Source organism: Dipodomys spectabilis, unplaced genomic scaffold (genome assembly GCF_019054845.1).
Source record: "Dipodomys spectabilis isolate Male_0828 unplaced genomic scaffold, ASM1905484v1 ptg000050l, whole genome shotgun sequence".
Classification (NCBI taxonomy): domain Eukaryota; kingdom Metazoa; phylum Chordata; class Mammalia; order Rodentia; family Heteromyidae; genus Dipodomys; species Dipodomys spectabilis.
The window spans coordinates 681,880-700,079 of NW_024870727.1; the positions used below are offsets into that span (position 1 = coordinate 681,880).

Consider the following 18,200-nt stretch of genomic DNA (forward strand, 5'->3'; position numbering starts at 1 on the left):
CTGAAAACTTTGTGTGCCTGTTTGAAAGCTAACCACTTTAAAGGGCAAATTATACTTTCATGTGGAGTCTCATTATGTTTCCTACTTCTTCTATGAACACATACAAATTCACTTGTTTCTGCTCCAAATTTTCTACAGCAGAAGGGAAGAAAGCACTTTTTCAAACATGTCAAACTGACTTCAGAGTATTCTTTACCCAACATTAGTTCTAGCTAGAATTTGTCATTATAACATTACAAATGACCATATCTAACCTATTTTTTTGAGCATTCAACTATGGTACAATTGACACAAAAACATATCCCATTAAAAATTGTAAAAAAATCCATCTACTACAGACAAAAATTGTAGAAAGTTTGAAAGAATACAAGCTCACCATATTTATCTTTCTTTAATAGTCATAATAGGAAGAAAGCTGCTGCCTAGAAAATTCATTAAGTTTATAGCTATTTGTGCTTAACCTTGTCATGTGCCCCACAATTTTTCATTCAGCATCACTTCCCTAATTATGTATTTCATAAGATCATTTTATTCTTTGTGCAGAGAAATGACTAGAAATGTGTTGTAAATGAGCTGTCTTAAAGTTCAACATTCACAGTAGATGGTATAAAAAGTATGATATGAGTAGTCAACCACTGTCTGTATTTCAAAAAAGCATGATTATTAAGTAATAGTGTAAGACTTCTCTAATACATTTCTCTGATTAAGTTGAATTTATGACTTAAAAAAGTACACTTGGATTTTTCAATATGCCTCAAAATAAAATTTCACTTAAAAATCTTAAATCATTGATAATCAAAACTTGAAAAATTTTACAGGTAGGTGCAATCAAGTTACATTTGCACTGTTAGATTAATGCCTTTTGGCAATTAATTTAATCACAAACCAATAAATAGAATAAGCATAGCTCTACTAACTTGTCCAGTAATAAATAATCTTGGTATATCACTCTCTTTCTAATATAAAATAATGGAGATTTTATGTGTCTCAGAGAAGAAATCATTTTTGTTCATAAACTACAATGCTGATTCCTTTAGATACATATTTTTGGTTAAACAAATGGTTCGAAGTGCTTTGTTTCACCTATCTATACAATGGGAATAATCTTTTCCTTCCCAACTTTAACATAAACGAAGTAGGTATGTACACACCTATCTTTGTTTCTGATAACCAACAGAGATAGTGAAAAAAATGTTAGGTGGCTATGGAGGTTCATGCCTATAAACCTAGCTACCACAGAAGTGGAGATCAAAAAGATAGCTTGAGGAAATTCTGAGCTGAAATTAACAGGATCAGGATCCTGGAAGTCTGAGCATATATATTGGAGATTTTATTTTTTAACATACCACAAGTGAAGATTTGAGTGTGGCTCAAATGGCACCTGAAGGACCTAAAGTTCAAACTCCAGAAAAACAAAACAAAACAAAGAAAGAAAGAAAAGAAACAAAACTAGACAGAAGAAAGATGGCAGAGTAGAAACAGGGAATCAACCGATTTCTCTTTGATTTAGGGCCCTAAAACGTTTCCCTTCAAGAGAATGACAACAATGAATATATATACAGATAGAAAATCACAAGAATGAAGAATTTATACCTAACACACAAGGACACTGCTGATCAGCTTAAAATGAGTGCCAAAATCCTGAGTAGCCTGCTGGGGAAACCCTTCCATGGGAAACCAGAACTAGTGGTGACCCAGAGTGCTTGGCATAGATGCTCAGAACTCCTTCTTCCTCCCCCAAAGGGACGCATTACTGAAAGAGGGCAAAGAGGCTGAGCACTTTCTCCCACTTCATCAGCTTGCAGAAGATCACCAGGCCACAACCATGACTCAGAGCCAGAAATATACAATGGCCAGCAGCACCAGACCCAATATTAGTTTGGCCCTGGGATCCTGCATTCCCCACAGCCGTTGCTAAAGGTGGGAAAAAAATCTGACCTGCTAAAAGCCAGCGGGGACAATTTCCCCACATTGCCTGTGGGAATCCAACCCCTCCATTGTTCACCTCTGGTCCAGAGATTCAGATGGAGAAAAACTTCGGCACTGCAATAGTAACCTTGCCCCCTTCAGGGTTCAAACAAGGTCCAGGCACTGGAACATTGTTTCCTTCCCCACTTGAAGTAGATGCCATTCCATTACTTGGACTGGGACAACCACCCCACTATGACTTGTGGGAATCTGCCTACTTCAGACACAGATCTGGCCCAGAACACTATAGACTGCTCTGTTTCACATAGCAGGAACCTGCCAAGGGGCCTAAACCCAGGCCAGGACACCAGACCACTCTGACCACAGACTCATAATAACTGGTCAGGATCCGTCACACTGTTTGCACCACCCTGAGCTAAAAGCTGCCAAACACAAAGTTCAACAGAGAATAAATCTAGTGAATCACACCCTTTCATCACTGAACTTAATATACAATTTGAACAATCCCTACAGTCCTTGAACCCAAATGTGTAAATCACAACAAAAGATTGCAAAATCCAGACAACTTGACAAATTCAAAAGCCAACAACAATCCAGGGAAAGACCCTAGTAAGAATGAAGAGGAAGAGATGGAAGGCAAAAATGACCATTTAAGACATGATAAGAAAATTAAGCAATGAAATAAAAGAGTATATTTAAAAAAAATAGAACACAAGGAAGAAATTACCAAGAGTATACAGGTTGCTCCCAAAACACTGGACTTCATTAAAATACAAAATTAATGCCCTGAGAAGTGATATCGACAAAGAGTTTGGAAACTTGGAAGGCTCAATTTCCCTATTGAAAACCACAGCTGAAAGCATCAGCAACAGATAAGTGAAATAAAAAGGATAGTATTGAGTTGAGAATAAAACAGAGGAATTAGAACAAAAAATTCAAATGCCTGTGAAAACACACAGACCATAACAAAAGGAAGGCTAAGAACTGGCAGATTCAGCGAATACATCAAATCCATGCAGAACCAGGATAGACAAGGGAGAAGAACTCAAAACTAAAGGCACTGAAAACCTATTCAACAACATAACAAAAAAAACTTCCCCAATCTCAAGAGAGAATCTTATCCACCTGACAGTCATACAGAACTCCTAGCACATAGGATCCAAGAAGAAATATTTCTAGACACTCAGTGAATACTCTAAACTTAGAAAATAAGAAATTAATTATAAATGCAGCAAAATCAAAGAAGGAACTATATTACAATGGAAAGAACATCAAAATTACCAGAATCACTGCATCTTCCTTCACAGAAACTCTTAATGCAAGGAGAGCTTGCAATGGTATAATTTGTGCCCTGAAGGTCAACACTGTCAACTCAAACTGGTGTACCCAGTGAAGTTATGCATAATTCACATCAAAAGTGAAACCTTCAATGACAAACAAAAATTAAAGGAATGCATGAATACTAAACCTGCATTCCAAAGAATATTAAAGGGAAGCATACAATCTGAAGAAAACAAAATAAAAGAAATACATTAGAGAAGAAATCACTAGACTAGTTTAGTAAACACAGGAAGAGGAAAGAAGAAAATTACAGTAAAACAAGAAAATGGCAGGAAACATGATGTATCTCTCCAAAGTAACCTTAAACATTAATTAACTCAATAGAGCAGCAGAAACAAAACAGAAATAAACCACTTGTTTTCACCAAGAAACCCCTCTCACTGTGAAAGATAGACACAAATTTCGAGTGAAGGGATGGAAAGAGATCTTTCCTGCAAGAAGGCAGGAGTAGCCATATTGGAATCTGATAAAAATAGAGTTTTCATTGAAATAAGTACAACGAAATAAGGAAAGTCATAACATGTTAATAAAGGACATGACCCTTTAAGAGAAAATCACAGTGGTTAATATTTATGCTCCAAATAATGGAGCTCCTAAATACATTAGACATATACTTTTGAACTTACAGAACACAGCAGTCCCCAACACAGTAACAGTGGGAGATTTTAACACTCAACCCTCACTAAGGACAGGTAAATCAAACAAAACAAGCAAAGAAGCTTCTGAATTAAATGACTCCATAATCCCAATGGACGCAGTAAATATCTACAGCGTATTTCACCCAACAACAAATCAATTCACATTCTTGTCAGCAACCCATGAAACACTCTACAAAACTGACATCATATGATATACAAAGAATCTAAGCAAATACAAGAGGATTGAGATATCTCCTGGCATCCTATCTGAGCAGAATGGAATCATCCTAGTTCTCAACAATGAAACATCCTGCAGAAAATTCTCAAACATGTGGACACTGAATAACACATTTTTGAATAACACGTGGGTCACTGAAAAAATAAAGGAGGAAATCAGAAAGTTCTTATAATTCAATGAAAATGAGACCATAAATCACACTGGAAGCTCTGGGATACAGCAAAACGAGTGCTGAGAGTAAAGTTTGAAACTCTAAGCACACACACACAAAGAAAAAAGAAATCGTTCAAATAAATAACCTACTGATGCGATTAAAACTGCTAGAAAACAAGAGCAAGCAAAACCCCAAATTATTAGATAAAGAGAAATAGCAAAGATAAGGTAGACATTAATGAAAAGGAGACTTTAAAAAACTGTACATAAAATCAATGAAATAAAAAGCTGGTTCCTTGAAAAAAATCAATAAAACCATCAGACCACTTGCTAGATTGATGAAGAGATTCAAATCAATGAAATTAGAAGTGCCAAATGGAAACATTACAACAAACATCAAAAAATTCAAACAATTATGAAGGACTACTTTCAAAAACTATACTCAAATAAGATGGAAAAACCTAGTAAAAATGGACATTTTTCTAGAGACATACACATGGCCTAAGCTGAACTAAGAGGATATAAACTAAATAAATAGGTCCATAACACACAAGATTAAGGAAATAATCACAAGTGTTCCAATGAAGGTTCTATACTCCTAAAAGTTTTATGTGAAATAGAAACAAAAGGATTAATTCCAAAGTCATTCTATGAGGTCAATATCACACAACCCCAAAGCAGGAACAGATCCAACAAAAAGGACTACAGACCAATTTCTCTGATGAACACAGATGCAAAGCTCTTCAATAAAATACTAGTCAGCTGAATCCAGCAAGTAATCAAAAAACAATCATACATTATGATCAAGTAGACTTCATCAAAAAACAATCATACATTATGATCAAGTAGACTTCATCACATAGATGCAAGGCTGGTTAACAGATATACAATCAATAAATGCAATACACTAATGTACTATATCAACAGAGCCAAAGACAAGACCACATGATCATCTTGATACATGCACAAAAAGCCTTCTACAAAATACAACATCCATTCATGTTAAAAGCTTTGTAGAAGCTATAAACAGAAGGAACATTCATTAAAAAATAATAAAGGCTGTATATGACAGACCAACAGCAACATCATTATCATTTCCCCTATAATAAGGAAAAAGGCAAGGATATCTACTCTCCACTCCTCTTCAATATAGTTCTGGAATTCCTAGCCAGAGCAAAAAGACAAGAAAAGGATATAAAAGGATTCACATAGGGAAAAACAAAGCCATACTATCAATATTCACAAATAACATATCTAAAGAACCTTAAAGACTTTATCCCCAAGCTTCTAGAACTGATCAACCACTTTGGTAAAGGAGCAGGACACAAAGTTCACCCACAAAAACCAGGACCTTTTCTGTAGGTCAACAATGTACAAGCAGAAAAGGAAATCGGGAAAACAACTCCACTTGCAATAGCCTCAAATAAATAAATGAATGAATGAATGAATGAATAAACAAGAAAACAAAAAACCCACCCTAGGCATAAACCTAACCAAAGATGCACATCTTTATAGAAAACTATAAAAATTTGAAGAAAGAAATAAAAGAGGACACCAGGAAATGGAAAGACCCTCCATGTTCATGGACAGGTAGAATATTGTGAAAACAGCCGTATTGCCAAAAATGATATACAAATTCAATGCAATCCCCATGATACTCTTTACCAAGATAGAGAAAACAATCCAAAATTCATATGGGACAAAAAAAGGCTTAGAATAGCCAAAGAAATTCTAAGCAAACAAGTAATGCAAGTGGTATCACAATCCCAGAGCTCAAGCTCTAGTAGAGTCTGGTATTGGTACAAAAGTAGACTAGAAGATCAATACAACAGATCAGAAGACCTGCAGATAAAGCCACATACTTAACAGTTATCTGGTATTTGATAAGGGACCCAAATATATACAGTGGGGAAAAAATAGCCTTTTCAATAATTGGTATTGGGAAACTGGGCATCTACATGCAGAAAACTAGAAGTAGATCCCTGTTCCCATGCACTAGTAGTAATTCAAAGTGGATTAAAGACCTCAGCATCAGATCCAAACTTTGGAGAAACATTAGAACTCATAGGTACAGATAGAAACTTCTTGAAGAGTCCCTAGAGCACAACAGATAGGAGAGACACTTGACAAGTGGGACTAAATCAAAATAAAGTTTCTGCCCAGCTAAGGACATCGTTACTAAACTAGAAATCCAGCTAACAGAGTGGGAGTAGATCTTTGCCAGCAATACATAAGACAAAGGCCTAATATCCAATATATACAAGGAGCTAAAGAAACTTTGAGAGGGCTCAAAGCTAATAAACCAAACACTAAATGGGCAAGGGACTGGAGAGAGACTTCTCAGAAGAGGAGGTAAGACTGGTAAAGAAATACATGAAGCAATGATCATCATCTCTGGCAATAAAGGAAATACAAATCTAAACTACTTTTGAGATTCCATCTCCCATGTTAAATTGGCCAACATTGTGAATTCAAACAATAAATGTTGGTGGGGATGTGGGGGAAAATGAACCCCACTGCATTGTTGGTGGGAAGGCAAACTCATACAACCATTCTGGAGGTTACTCAAGACACTAAAAACACAAATCACTAAGACCCAGCCATACCCCTCCTGGGCATCTACTCAGAACATCACAGACCAGGATATCATAAAGACACCATTCGTAATAGCCAAGATAGGTAACAGCCCAGATGCCCTACAATAGATTAGTAGATTAAAAAAAAAAAATGTGGTACCTATACAGAATGGAATTTTACACAGCCATAAGAAAGAATAAAATTAAATTAGTTGCAAGGAAATGGATGGAACAAGAACAAATCATGGTGAAACAAACTGCATGTTTTCTCTATGAAGAGGCCTATGTGCCTCTTTATATTTACATTATATATTGAAACAAACTCTAAGATATGGAAACAAGATCTTTTAAAAAATTTGGTTGATGATTGTCTTTATGTATCATTTATTTGCATGTATATATTTAGGAGTGTGGGAGGGAGGACACAGAACTCAAGGGGGAATCAGTGGGAGGAAGGACACAGAACTCAAGGGGGAATCAGTGAAAAGGTACAGCAGAGCAGTTCACTGGACACCGATACAACTCATGGGTAGAGACAGGAGAGAGGTACTGGGAGAGAGTGAGTGAAGACACTATGAAAGGAAAATGTACTCATTACCTGACTAATGTACAGTAATACCTCTGTACATCACCTATTTATAATAACAAGCAATAAGCATAGGCTTTTCTATTTGGTAAGAAATCTCTTTGTTCTGTCTAAATCACAGCTATCACCGTTTGCCAACTACTTGACAAAACTTAGCATCACCAGTTAGCATTGTATTTTATCCTATCATCTTTGAATTATGATAGATTTGATTTGGCTAAATTACAGAAAGTATAGGTTTAAACTGGACTTAACATTTAGTTAAAGGCAAATAAAACTTAAGAACATAAATGCTGTATTTCACAAATGAACTGTGTAATATTAATTACCTCTTTTGTTCTTGAAAGGACGATGATGACTAAGCCACATGGTATTTGGGGCATTGAAGGATTTTCTTTCCTGAAGAGCATTGTACAATTATAATTTTATGAGAAATAAAGTATCTTCACTAGAAAAAAAAAGGAGAAACAAAACTAAACAATAGCTATTAAGTTCTGCTGAATTTCAATAGGCAGCCTTAGTACAGATGAAACAAGGTAGAGTGTATTGAAGAAAGTAGGTCCTGAAGCCCCTCCTTTTCTTGGCTAAATGTGATGCATAGGTTAGACACAGAACATGCTGTTTTTAAAGGCTGTGGGAAAAAAGAGTGGGACAAATGGTGAACAAATGCATCAGTGATACTTACTAGATACTATGTTGAAAATGAACTATACAACTTGGGAAGGGGATGAGGAGGGGAAAAAGTGGGAGAAAATGGAGAGGGTAACATTGTTCAAAAAAGAAATTAATTATTACCTGATTTATGTAACTTTAATCCCTCTGTATATCACCTTTACAATTAAAAAGAACACTGTGGGAAAAAAATTTCCCTCATGAAAGAATACATGTATGTGTGTATACTTTATATCCTTCTGGAGATTCTTGTAACCATCTTAAGGAGTTATTTCTATTCTTACTATATTTTTGATTTTCACATAATATGCAATTCTTGAGGTTTCTGCTTTTTTTCTCCTAACAAATACTGTTAATTTGAACTGCTGAAGTGTCTTGTTTTAATTTCTGCAGTTGTTTTTTTTTTAATTCATAGTGGCAACCTGGATTATATTTTCTGGTAACAGAAAGGCTCAGACTTATCTTTCACAATGTTTAATAATAAACAAGTTGCTTCTAGCCTAACATCATTGTTAGATTCTGGTCTTCAACTGACTTGAGGGAAAAAGGCTTATGTATTTATACATATACAAACATACATTATGTGTGTACAAGTCTACTTAAAATAAGTATATAATTGTTAAGGGCAGAAAAGTTGGCTTTTCAGGCATCATAGTTTCAGGGTTTCAATCAAGTATTTGTAGTCATTATTGAAAAGCATTCAAATCAAAATTAATTTTATTATTAGCAACACTCATTGGCTTTTCAAAACTAATGGCCAAAATATTGTCATAATCTTATTTACATAATACTGTAAGGATTGTTTGTACACAAGTCCAAGTTAAGTTTTTTTGTTGTCTAATTAGCAGTGTAGTATTACAGACTGCAAAGTTTTATATATATATATATATATATATATATACATATATATATATATATATAAAATAAAAAAAAGCAGACAATGACATTTCTGATGCAAACAGTAAGTGCCAAATTTCTTGCCAGGAAGAGCAAGACTTGGAAGAGGTGGTAAATTCAGTGATTTTTATTATCCTATATGTTTAATATAATAACATGCATTTTGCTGTGCTGAAGACATTTTGGGCCACCATAAAAGAACATTAACTTTTTTCTCCTAACTAGTGCATTATAACACAGGATTTCAATTCATTGAGAGAACAAAATATAAATAGACTTGCTACAATTAATGGGGCTAAAAAAGGACTGGTTATACCTTGCTGCTGAAGCCTCCAATGTGAAGTTGAAGCTTCCAAACATTTTTTGTGTCTCAATCTTCTTTTGCTAATGTTACATTCTCCTCAATATCAAAGTGCCATTATGTTAAAAATGGATACATTATTTTTTATTTAAACAAATCAAGTGTAAAGAATGAATTACAATGAAATTATTACCATTAAAACTTGGGTTCTTAGAGCTGGGTGTAGTGGTGCATACCTGTAAATCTACCACTTGAGAATTACAGGCAAAAGGATCTTGAGTTTGAGGTCACATTGGACTACAAAGATCCTATTTCTTTTTTGTACTAGTCCTCGGGCTTGAACTCAGATCTTAGTCTCCTGAATAGCGAGGATTACAGGCATGAGCCACTGATGGCTTGCAATACAAGAGGATTTTCTTTTCATGCCTTTGGTTTTAATGGTGCAGGAGACATTAAGGAAAATACTGGACTAGAGTTTAAATAGTTCCTCAACCATTTTTGCACATCACAGTGCAAAGAGGTTCAGAGTACTAGGTTCTTTTGGCATTTTCAAATGCATTCTGTTCTCTTTTCTTCATTGATAGTGCATTTGTTGAGTATTTTTGTAGATATTTTTATTTGTAGACACATTGCTAATCCTAGTTCAGGGATCTTTTAAAGAAGGTGTAATAAAATATCAAAGTAAAATTCAGAAGATTTGAATTTATTACCTAATATTTATTAACTAAGACTAACATCCCAAGCTGGGATGTCAGGCTTAAAACATATGCTATTCAAGTGTTCCACTTGGTTAAGGTTAGTACTTCCTTTTTATCAATGCAGTGCTTCTGCTTGATTTTAGAAATGTTTATATCTAAGCCATGCTAGGTAACAAAAAGTGTCAGCTGTGAGCTGTATGATATACTCTAACTTAATTTTTTATACAGCTATATGTAAATTTTACTGGGGAAAGTAGTAAAATTAACCCCATTGGTAACTTAAGTCTATTCTTCTTATTAGTAAATAAAGAAAAAAAGTTTTAAATCATTTTGTAATCTAAGCAATCTATGCTTATCTGTCACGTCCTTTAACTTACACTAAAGTATTTTGGGGGAAGAATACTATATATATATATATATATATATATATATATATATATATATATATATATATATATAGTATTCTTATTTTTATTTGCTCTCTAGGTTAAAAAGGAAAGCTTTATGCTTTCCTATTAAAAGTATTTTTAATAAGTTTTTTAGTTTTAGCATGAATTTCTGTAATCATTATCTTTGAATTTCATAAAGTCCCTTATTTCCAGAAATGTTTCTGGCTCAAAAATCCTGGTTATTTTATCAAGTGCTGGTGGATCATGCTTGTAATCCTAGCTATTCAGAGGACCACAGTTCCAAGCTATCCCAGGAAGTAAAGTCCATGAGCCTCTTATGTCCAACTGACAACTAAAAAGCTGGAAGTAGAGCTGTGGCTCAAGTGGTAGAGTGCTAGCCTTGAGCACAAAAGCTCAGCGAAAGTGCCCAAGTCCCAAGTTCAAGCCCCAGGAATAGCAACAATTAAAATAAAATTAAAAATACCTTTGACTTTATGTATCTAAAATAAACTAAAATCTGCCAAATTTCTGTAACATGAGAGCCTGAAATATTGTACTATGATGGTATGTTTCTTCCCCTATTCACCCTCTGAGGTAGTCACCAATCCTATTTTAGTAGGATCACAGTTTTGTTAAGATAAATCTCATAATTTTTCAGAGAATGAAAATAATTTTTAGGAAGAAAATAAACTTCCCAAGCCATATACACACATATGTATATGCATATATATATACATACATGTAATCTGAATGCAATAATTAAAATGCTTTATGTTGCATTTTAAAAACAGCCCACATGTAGTATTGTAACTACACACTATCTGAGGACGCTGTTAAGGTTCAATCTTATGGTTCAACTTTCACAATTCCATCCTTGAATAAGACTTAATTCCCTCTAGGTATGTATAATTTCACAATCTGCAGTTTTCTGAAGATGACTTGCCCCATCTGAGCAGGATGGATATAAAGAAATAAGATCAAAAAAGAAAAAAAAAGAAGCTCAATCATACTGCTCCACTGCATTTTAACACCTTCCTTCACATTCCCTCTTTTCAAAAACACAGGAAGCATAAAATTTCTTTAAATGGTGGAAGCACCACAATCTATGATACTTCATGCTCTCTGTATGTAAACTGAATGTTTTAGTGATGTCTTTGACCTCAAAATATTTTTTAAGGTGGACTCTGAACATTTGGATCCAGCCCAGTATCTACTTTGTGCAGGTACAGAAAAGAGGAACTACAATATTCAGAAAAAGTTAACATACTATCTTTAACGTACTGTTGAAAATTAAATTTCTTCAAAAAGTTGGGAAGCCTGGGCTACTAATCACAATTAAACATACTCAGAATTAAACAGATATTCAGAATTATTATCTAAAGAAACCAATCCAAGTTTATGCTCTGTGAGATTTCCATGGAACCTTTAAGTAGGCATTTTACACTTTTTTCCAATAATGTCAAATCACTTGTCTTTATAGGAGGAGAACATAAATGGACTGTAGTTTATCTGTGTAAAAATCACCAATCCATTTAAAATAAAATCCAAGAGGGTATACAGAGTCTAATCAAATCATCATTTTCCTTATTAATAAGAACTACACTTTACACAAAATACTTTATCAGCAGCTGTTTCATCAAAAACCAAGTCATAGTTTCACAGTTGAAAAAGTTACACATTAAAATATTTTACAGTTCATTATATATTCACTAGGTTCCCATTTCTTATTGGACTTGTAATATAAAGCAGAATAGAAAGGAACACTCAAAGTTGATTACCCAGACACTAACTTTTACAGAGAACACTAAGAACCACAAAAGCTTAGGTTCTATCAGAAAATAGCAACCAAATTCCATTCTTTTAAAAAATCCAATTAGAAACATTAAAAATAAGATTCAACAATAAGGTTAACAGATTTCAAATTAACAGCATTCTAAAAATCTTCCAAAGAAATGTTTGTATAGCTTGAGAATATCATAAAAAGTTAAAGCATGAATTTCAATTGATTATCTTTTGCTAATTTTATTTTGTTAGGTTTTGTTTTTCTTTAGACTCTGTTTCCCCTCCAAAATAATTACTGAATAAATTATTTCTTGTTTTTTAATATAACTATGGTGTCTAAAGTCAGTTACACTCTATCTAATAACAATAATGGTTAGCCATAGAAACTGACCAATCCCTCGGTATTAATTTCTGATATTCAAGTACTTAGAAGCAGCTGTATTATTGCCCACTTCAAACAGATTTGTTAGTCACTCCATGTAGCTTTCAGTTCAGTTTTTGGTATTTGATTTTATGAATACTACTTCTCCACCTTCCTTTCTTAGACTAGCCTAGATTCTTTATACAATTTGTCTACAGTGCTCCAATTAATTTGGTGATCATATTGCAAAAATAAATGTGAACCATGAAATAAGCTATATAGCTTGTGTGTTTTAAATGGGGGAAGAGGTCATGGGAGTTGGGGAAGGTGATAGTTATCTGAACTAATGTGGAAAAACATGCAAAAAAGGTACTGTAATTTTGTGAAAGTCTCAAGGCTTATTTTTACTTTTTCATTTTTTGGCACTTAGGCAAAACACAGTTGTATTAATTCTTCAGTTTCCACCATCAAAGCTGCAGATTTGTATCTTCCACTGAGTTTTTCTATAATCAATCCCTGATACAGAAAAGACTGGGATGTTTGTATGAATAAGCTGCTCATATCTTAACATAAAATGTTAATTAAGAAGCTTAAATAAGTTATGAAATCTACACCTGCAAAGGAATCTAATCTATTGGGTTTCCTGCTTAAAACAGCTAAAATTCTGCTTTACTATTCCAAGACAGTATACAGAAATAAGTTCACCTAATATTCAAATTTATATATTTTTGGCAGTATTATATACATGCTTTAGTGAAGTACCTACATCTTCAGTAATTATGCCCTTTGAGGGTTCTAAAGTAGCTGGATAGTTAAGTGTTTGTATTAGAGTCCCTTGTTCACTATTCAAGACTTCTACTATAGTTATGTGATTTCATAGATGAGTATTTTAAAGTAATGATGTTTTTGTACTAGAGAATATAATGTGCACTCTTTATAAAGTTGTTCTCCAATAATATGTCTAATCTAGAAAACTGTCAGTAATTATTGCACTTTTATTTCTTGGTGTGGCAACTGTACATTTGCTAAAGCTATTTTTCAGGACATGAATCATTTCACATAGTGAGCAAAATAACACATTCTATGGAGAAGACTAGAATCAGCTACTATATCTTAAGTGAAATGATTTGCAAAATGTTTAAGAATGTATTCTGTGATCAAATGGAATTTTAATGAAGTTGGAGTGAGACCTGACCACTTGGAAAAGGAAAAGGACCTTAAAATGGTTTAAAGTTCTACTTTTATTACTGGAATATAGATAAATAGCTTAAAAGGGTTAAAAAAAGTTCATGATTTCTATTCACCCATATTATAAATTACGCATGGGCACCATATCTCACTTGAGGGGTGAGTATATGTAAGCTGAATGACATTAATTTTGGTAACTAATTTCATATGATTCTCAACTATAAAAGGATAAGGATTCATGTAAAAACAGAAAGAAAAAAAAGTAAGGAGGGTAAAGTTCAATCTGTTCCCTCGAGTAGTTATATAATGGATACTGATACAAATGGGATAGTGAGCCTCATGAATAGACCAAGAGAAAAGCTAACCATGCTCCAACCAACAATAAAAATTTGGGGTGCAAAACAATGCGGGACTATGGGACAGATTATGTAAATAAAGAATATATATTAATAATAGTTTCTATAATATAAATAGCCTTTAATAAAAAAAATAATCTTCTTAATAACATTAATACTTCTATATTCTGGAAAACATGCATGTAAAATGTATTCAGTTCAACTGGAGAAGAAAATCAAGATGAATACTGTACAATTCTAGGACAAGAACTACTCTTGCTACTCTTTCTATGATGATTACTTTCATTTGTGGGAGCCCAGAAATTTCTAAGGAAGAGACATATCCTTGTAAATACTGTCCAGGAGAAAAAACAAAAATCCAACAAAAACTACTTTATGTCAGGTCTCATTTGTTACTGCTTCCAAACTCTGCAGATAAGACCGCAAATCTTCAAAGTGTTTGATTTTAATTAAAAATGGGTGAAATCTCAAAACTCCCTTCTACCCCAAGCATTGTTACTTCAGTAAACAAGGAGTCCAAGGGGGGAAAATAAAACACCCTACTTCAAATTGTAAATTTGAGCAGCAATGGGAAAATATAAAATTTTCATTCTTTTTCCAATCTCATGTAATTTCATGTAATTTAACATAAACTTCAGTTTTCTTTAGGCTAATATAATAACCACATTTGTTGGTTTTTTTTTTTAACAACACAGAACGTGTACAAGACAAACAGAATGTCATTCTTTTCCCTCTCCATCATTTGTATATATTTTGGGAATTTTTGTTTCATTTTTTAAAAAGTTACAAACAATCTTCAAAGTTTACCTTTTTTGGACTTAAGGCATAATATGAAATTGCGCGATTTTCTAAAGCTTAAATTTTGAAATGAACTAGTTTAGTGCTATCAAACCCTGTTTGCATTTACATTATTTAAATTATATTTTATTTCTGTTCTTGCTGTGAATTCTAATGCTGTTCACGGATTGTGCAATTCTTATGCAGTCAGTCTTTGCCTGCTGGCTGCTATTAACAGTGCAGTGTAGAATCACATTGGGCTTTCAGTTTCTCATAGTTACCATTTCAGTTCAATGCATGTTGTTTAATTGTGTGAAAGATCCAGTCCATTTTTGTTGTCCAGCCACCATGATGTGCATCATTCATTTGTTTCATGAAATATTCCAAAGCCTCTTGCTCAGTTTTATCTAACGCTAAGGTCTTTCGAATATATGCAATGTCATCAAAAGATTGTAGTTCTGGCATTCCCGAGCCAAGCATCATTGAGAAAAGATTTATGAAGAGATTAGCATGCTGCCGAATAGCTAGATAAGCTTTATAACACATCTCCTGAAACCTGTAAGTGGTAAAAACATTTGGTCAGTATGGAGCAAATGGTATTAATATCTTCAGGTCTCTATACAAATATCCCATAATTAAAAGAGCTTATTTGGAAAGAAGTATAAACTATTAACTTATCTCCCTCTCCCTGATCTTCTTGCCAGCACTGTCTATATCCTTCAACCTACTAAAATGTAAGCCCCATGAAGACAAAAACTTTGCTTATTGCATTATTACAAATACATAGAACAATGCACGATACCAGAAATTTGGTAAGTATTTATTTTAAGTATGTAGACTGAGTGTCAAGTAAATCAATTTTATAAAATTGGTTTAGGTTTTAAGAAAGACTAATGATAGAAAAAATTGTGAGTAAGCATAGAAATACACTTGACTTTCATCAAGTTATGGCTTTTGTTTGTTTTGGTTTTGTGCCAGTACTTGGGCTTGACCTTCAGGGCTGAACACTGTGCCTTAGCTTTTTCTGCTCAAAGTCTGGCCACACTGGCTTTAAATCTAGATCCTCAGATTAAAGCATCCTGTGTAGCTAAGAATGCAGGAATAAGCCACTGCTGCCTGGCTCCTTAATGCATGTTGTTTTAATCATTTTATATTATTTGCAATATGGAGGACAAAGGGTTTAATTATTCAAACAGCAGCAAATAAAATTTTTATGTGTGATAAATTTAAGGATTACTTTATTTTTAAATTATAATTGGCTCAATAAATGAAATTAGTTTTCATTCCAATGTCTTCCACAGCAACACGCACATTCTAGTTTTGCTAAACAGTAGCTATTATTTTGAATTTCTTAAAAAATACCTATTGCTGCTGAAGCAGGTAAGAATTTCTGTTATTTTATGCTCTTGATTTCTTTTGTTTTTTCTTTTTCTTTTTGCCACTCCTAGGGCTTCAACTCTGGGCCTGTGCCCTGTCCCTGAGCTTCTTTTTTGCTCAAGACGAGTGCTCTACATGAGCCACAGCACCACTTCCGGCTTTTCTGAGTAGTTTATTGGAGAGTCTCCTGGAGTTTCCTGCCCAGGCTTGCTTCAAATCTCAGATCTCAGCCTCCTGAGTATCTAGGATTATAGGCATGAACCACTGGTTCCTGGCTCTATGGTCTTAATTCCTTAAGCTTACCTCTCAAATTCTCTGGTCTTTGTGCATTCTTGAGCTCCTTTACTAATCACTATCAAGAAATCTTGTGTCAAAACAAATGGTACACGTTCTCGTTTATAACCAAATTTTTTCTTCTTGTGATCCAAAAAGTGTCCAAAATCTATATGAAATAGCTTTCAAAAATAAGAAATCATGTTAATATTTTGACATATGGAAACATACAATATCTAAAATCCATTTAAAGAACTATAAAACATATTGAAGAGAAAAAGGGATTACTTGTCCATCATCTTTCACCATAATGTTACTATTGTGGCGATCTCCAATTCCCAAAATGAAAGTAGCAACACAATATCCAGCACATGAACGTGTAAACAAGTCAATGGCTGCATCATATCTACAAAAAAATAAAAATAAATACCTCATAGTGTGGAAATATGAAGTGATTTAGGCCAGACTCTGGGAATATGACTGAAGTTTCTCACTGACATGAAATAAGTTAGGGAATTATCCTTAAAGACCGGAAGAATTTTGAAATTCTTATGTTTTCCAGGATTTTTAAGAAAATTCTAAATGTTCTCTGACTAAAACACAATTCCAATCACAGTGAAAAAGTATATAGAAAAATACATAGAATTAAAGTCAGCTTTTTTTGCTAATCATTTTTAACAATGACTTTTAAAGTAAACTTCTGAATGTCCAATCCTCTTTAAATCATTAAGAATTCATTCTATATGCATAGGGTGAATGCACAGGATTTATCAAATTATAAGCAATTGATCTCAAAATATCTTAAAAGTTGAGCATATTTTTTTCTAAAATTAAGTTTTTAATGTGGTCTAGCTCAGAGGAACATATAGACTCAACCACTAACTGACTAATATAACAAAAACTTAGATTAATGTAAGAAAACTCACATTTCTCCTTTGTTTTTATCTTTGAGCCACTGATGTAGTGTGTGGCTATTGAATTGCAGGGCACCTTTTAGGCCACCTTTGCACTGAATTTGCATGATGGTGTGAGAATTTCTCACCACTTCAATGAGTCCCACACAATCACCAATGGACAGACAACCATAAGGTAACATTCTGAAAAAGGAGCAATACAATTTACAATTAAAACAATGAATTTTAAAGGAGAAAATATTTTAATAGGACAAAATATAAATTTCCTATTTGCAACTTTTTCATACATGACCTTTACTGTCTTAATCTACTTTTTTTTCTTTTTATAATGTGGCGAATACATTACGGGAAAGAGCCTCAAAATTATCTGCCATTACTTATCATAGCCTTCATTTCAGCATTTAAAAATAAGGAAATTATTACAGCAACAAAAATTTAAATATTGATAACTAAAAAGATGTGTAAATTTTAAGATGCTTAAATAACATCAAAGTAAGACTTCAGGGTAGCAATTCTCAAATTTCTGACCTCAATTCTCTTATGTACTTGTAAAATTTATTAAGGACCTCACAGAGCTCTGATTTGTGAGGATTGCTATCTACTGATACTCAAAATTAAAAGTGTAAAAATTAAAATATTCATTAATTAAGTTAAATATTATGTGTTAATGAAAATGACATCTCATAAAACATAAATATTAAAACAAAAATCATTCACTGAAAAATGAAACTTTCTTAAAATCTTTTTTTTTTTT

General features: G+C 33.4%; 1 protein-coding gene across 1 annotated transcript in view; it reads right to left on the reverse strand.

Annotated features, from left to right (window-relative positions):
- Positions 1-11,787: 11,787 nt before the first annotated feature.
- Pik3ca (phosphatidylinositol-4,5-bisphosphate 3-kinase catalytic subunit alpha) overlaps positions 11,788-18,200 on the reverse strand; it is a 75,879-nt gene continuing 69,466 nt past the window's right edge. The window contains exons 18-21 of the mRNA XM_042678822.1: positions 17,459-17,629; positions 16,821-16,938; positions 16,563-16,714; positions 11,788-15,438 (exon numbers count right to left, since the gene is read on the reverse strand). Of these exons, the coding sequence (XP_042534756.1) occupies positions 15,168-15,438; positions 16,563-16,714; positions 16,821-16,938; positions 17,459-17,629 (712 nt within the window). The 3' untranslated portion in view covers positions 11,788-15,167. The remainder of the gene's footprint in view (positions 15,439-16,562; positions 16,715-16,820; positions 16,939-17,458; positions 17,630-18,200) is intronic.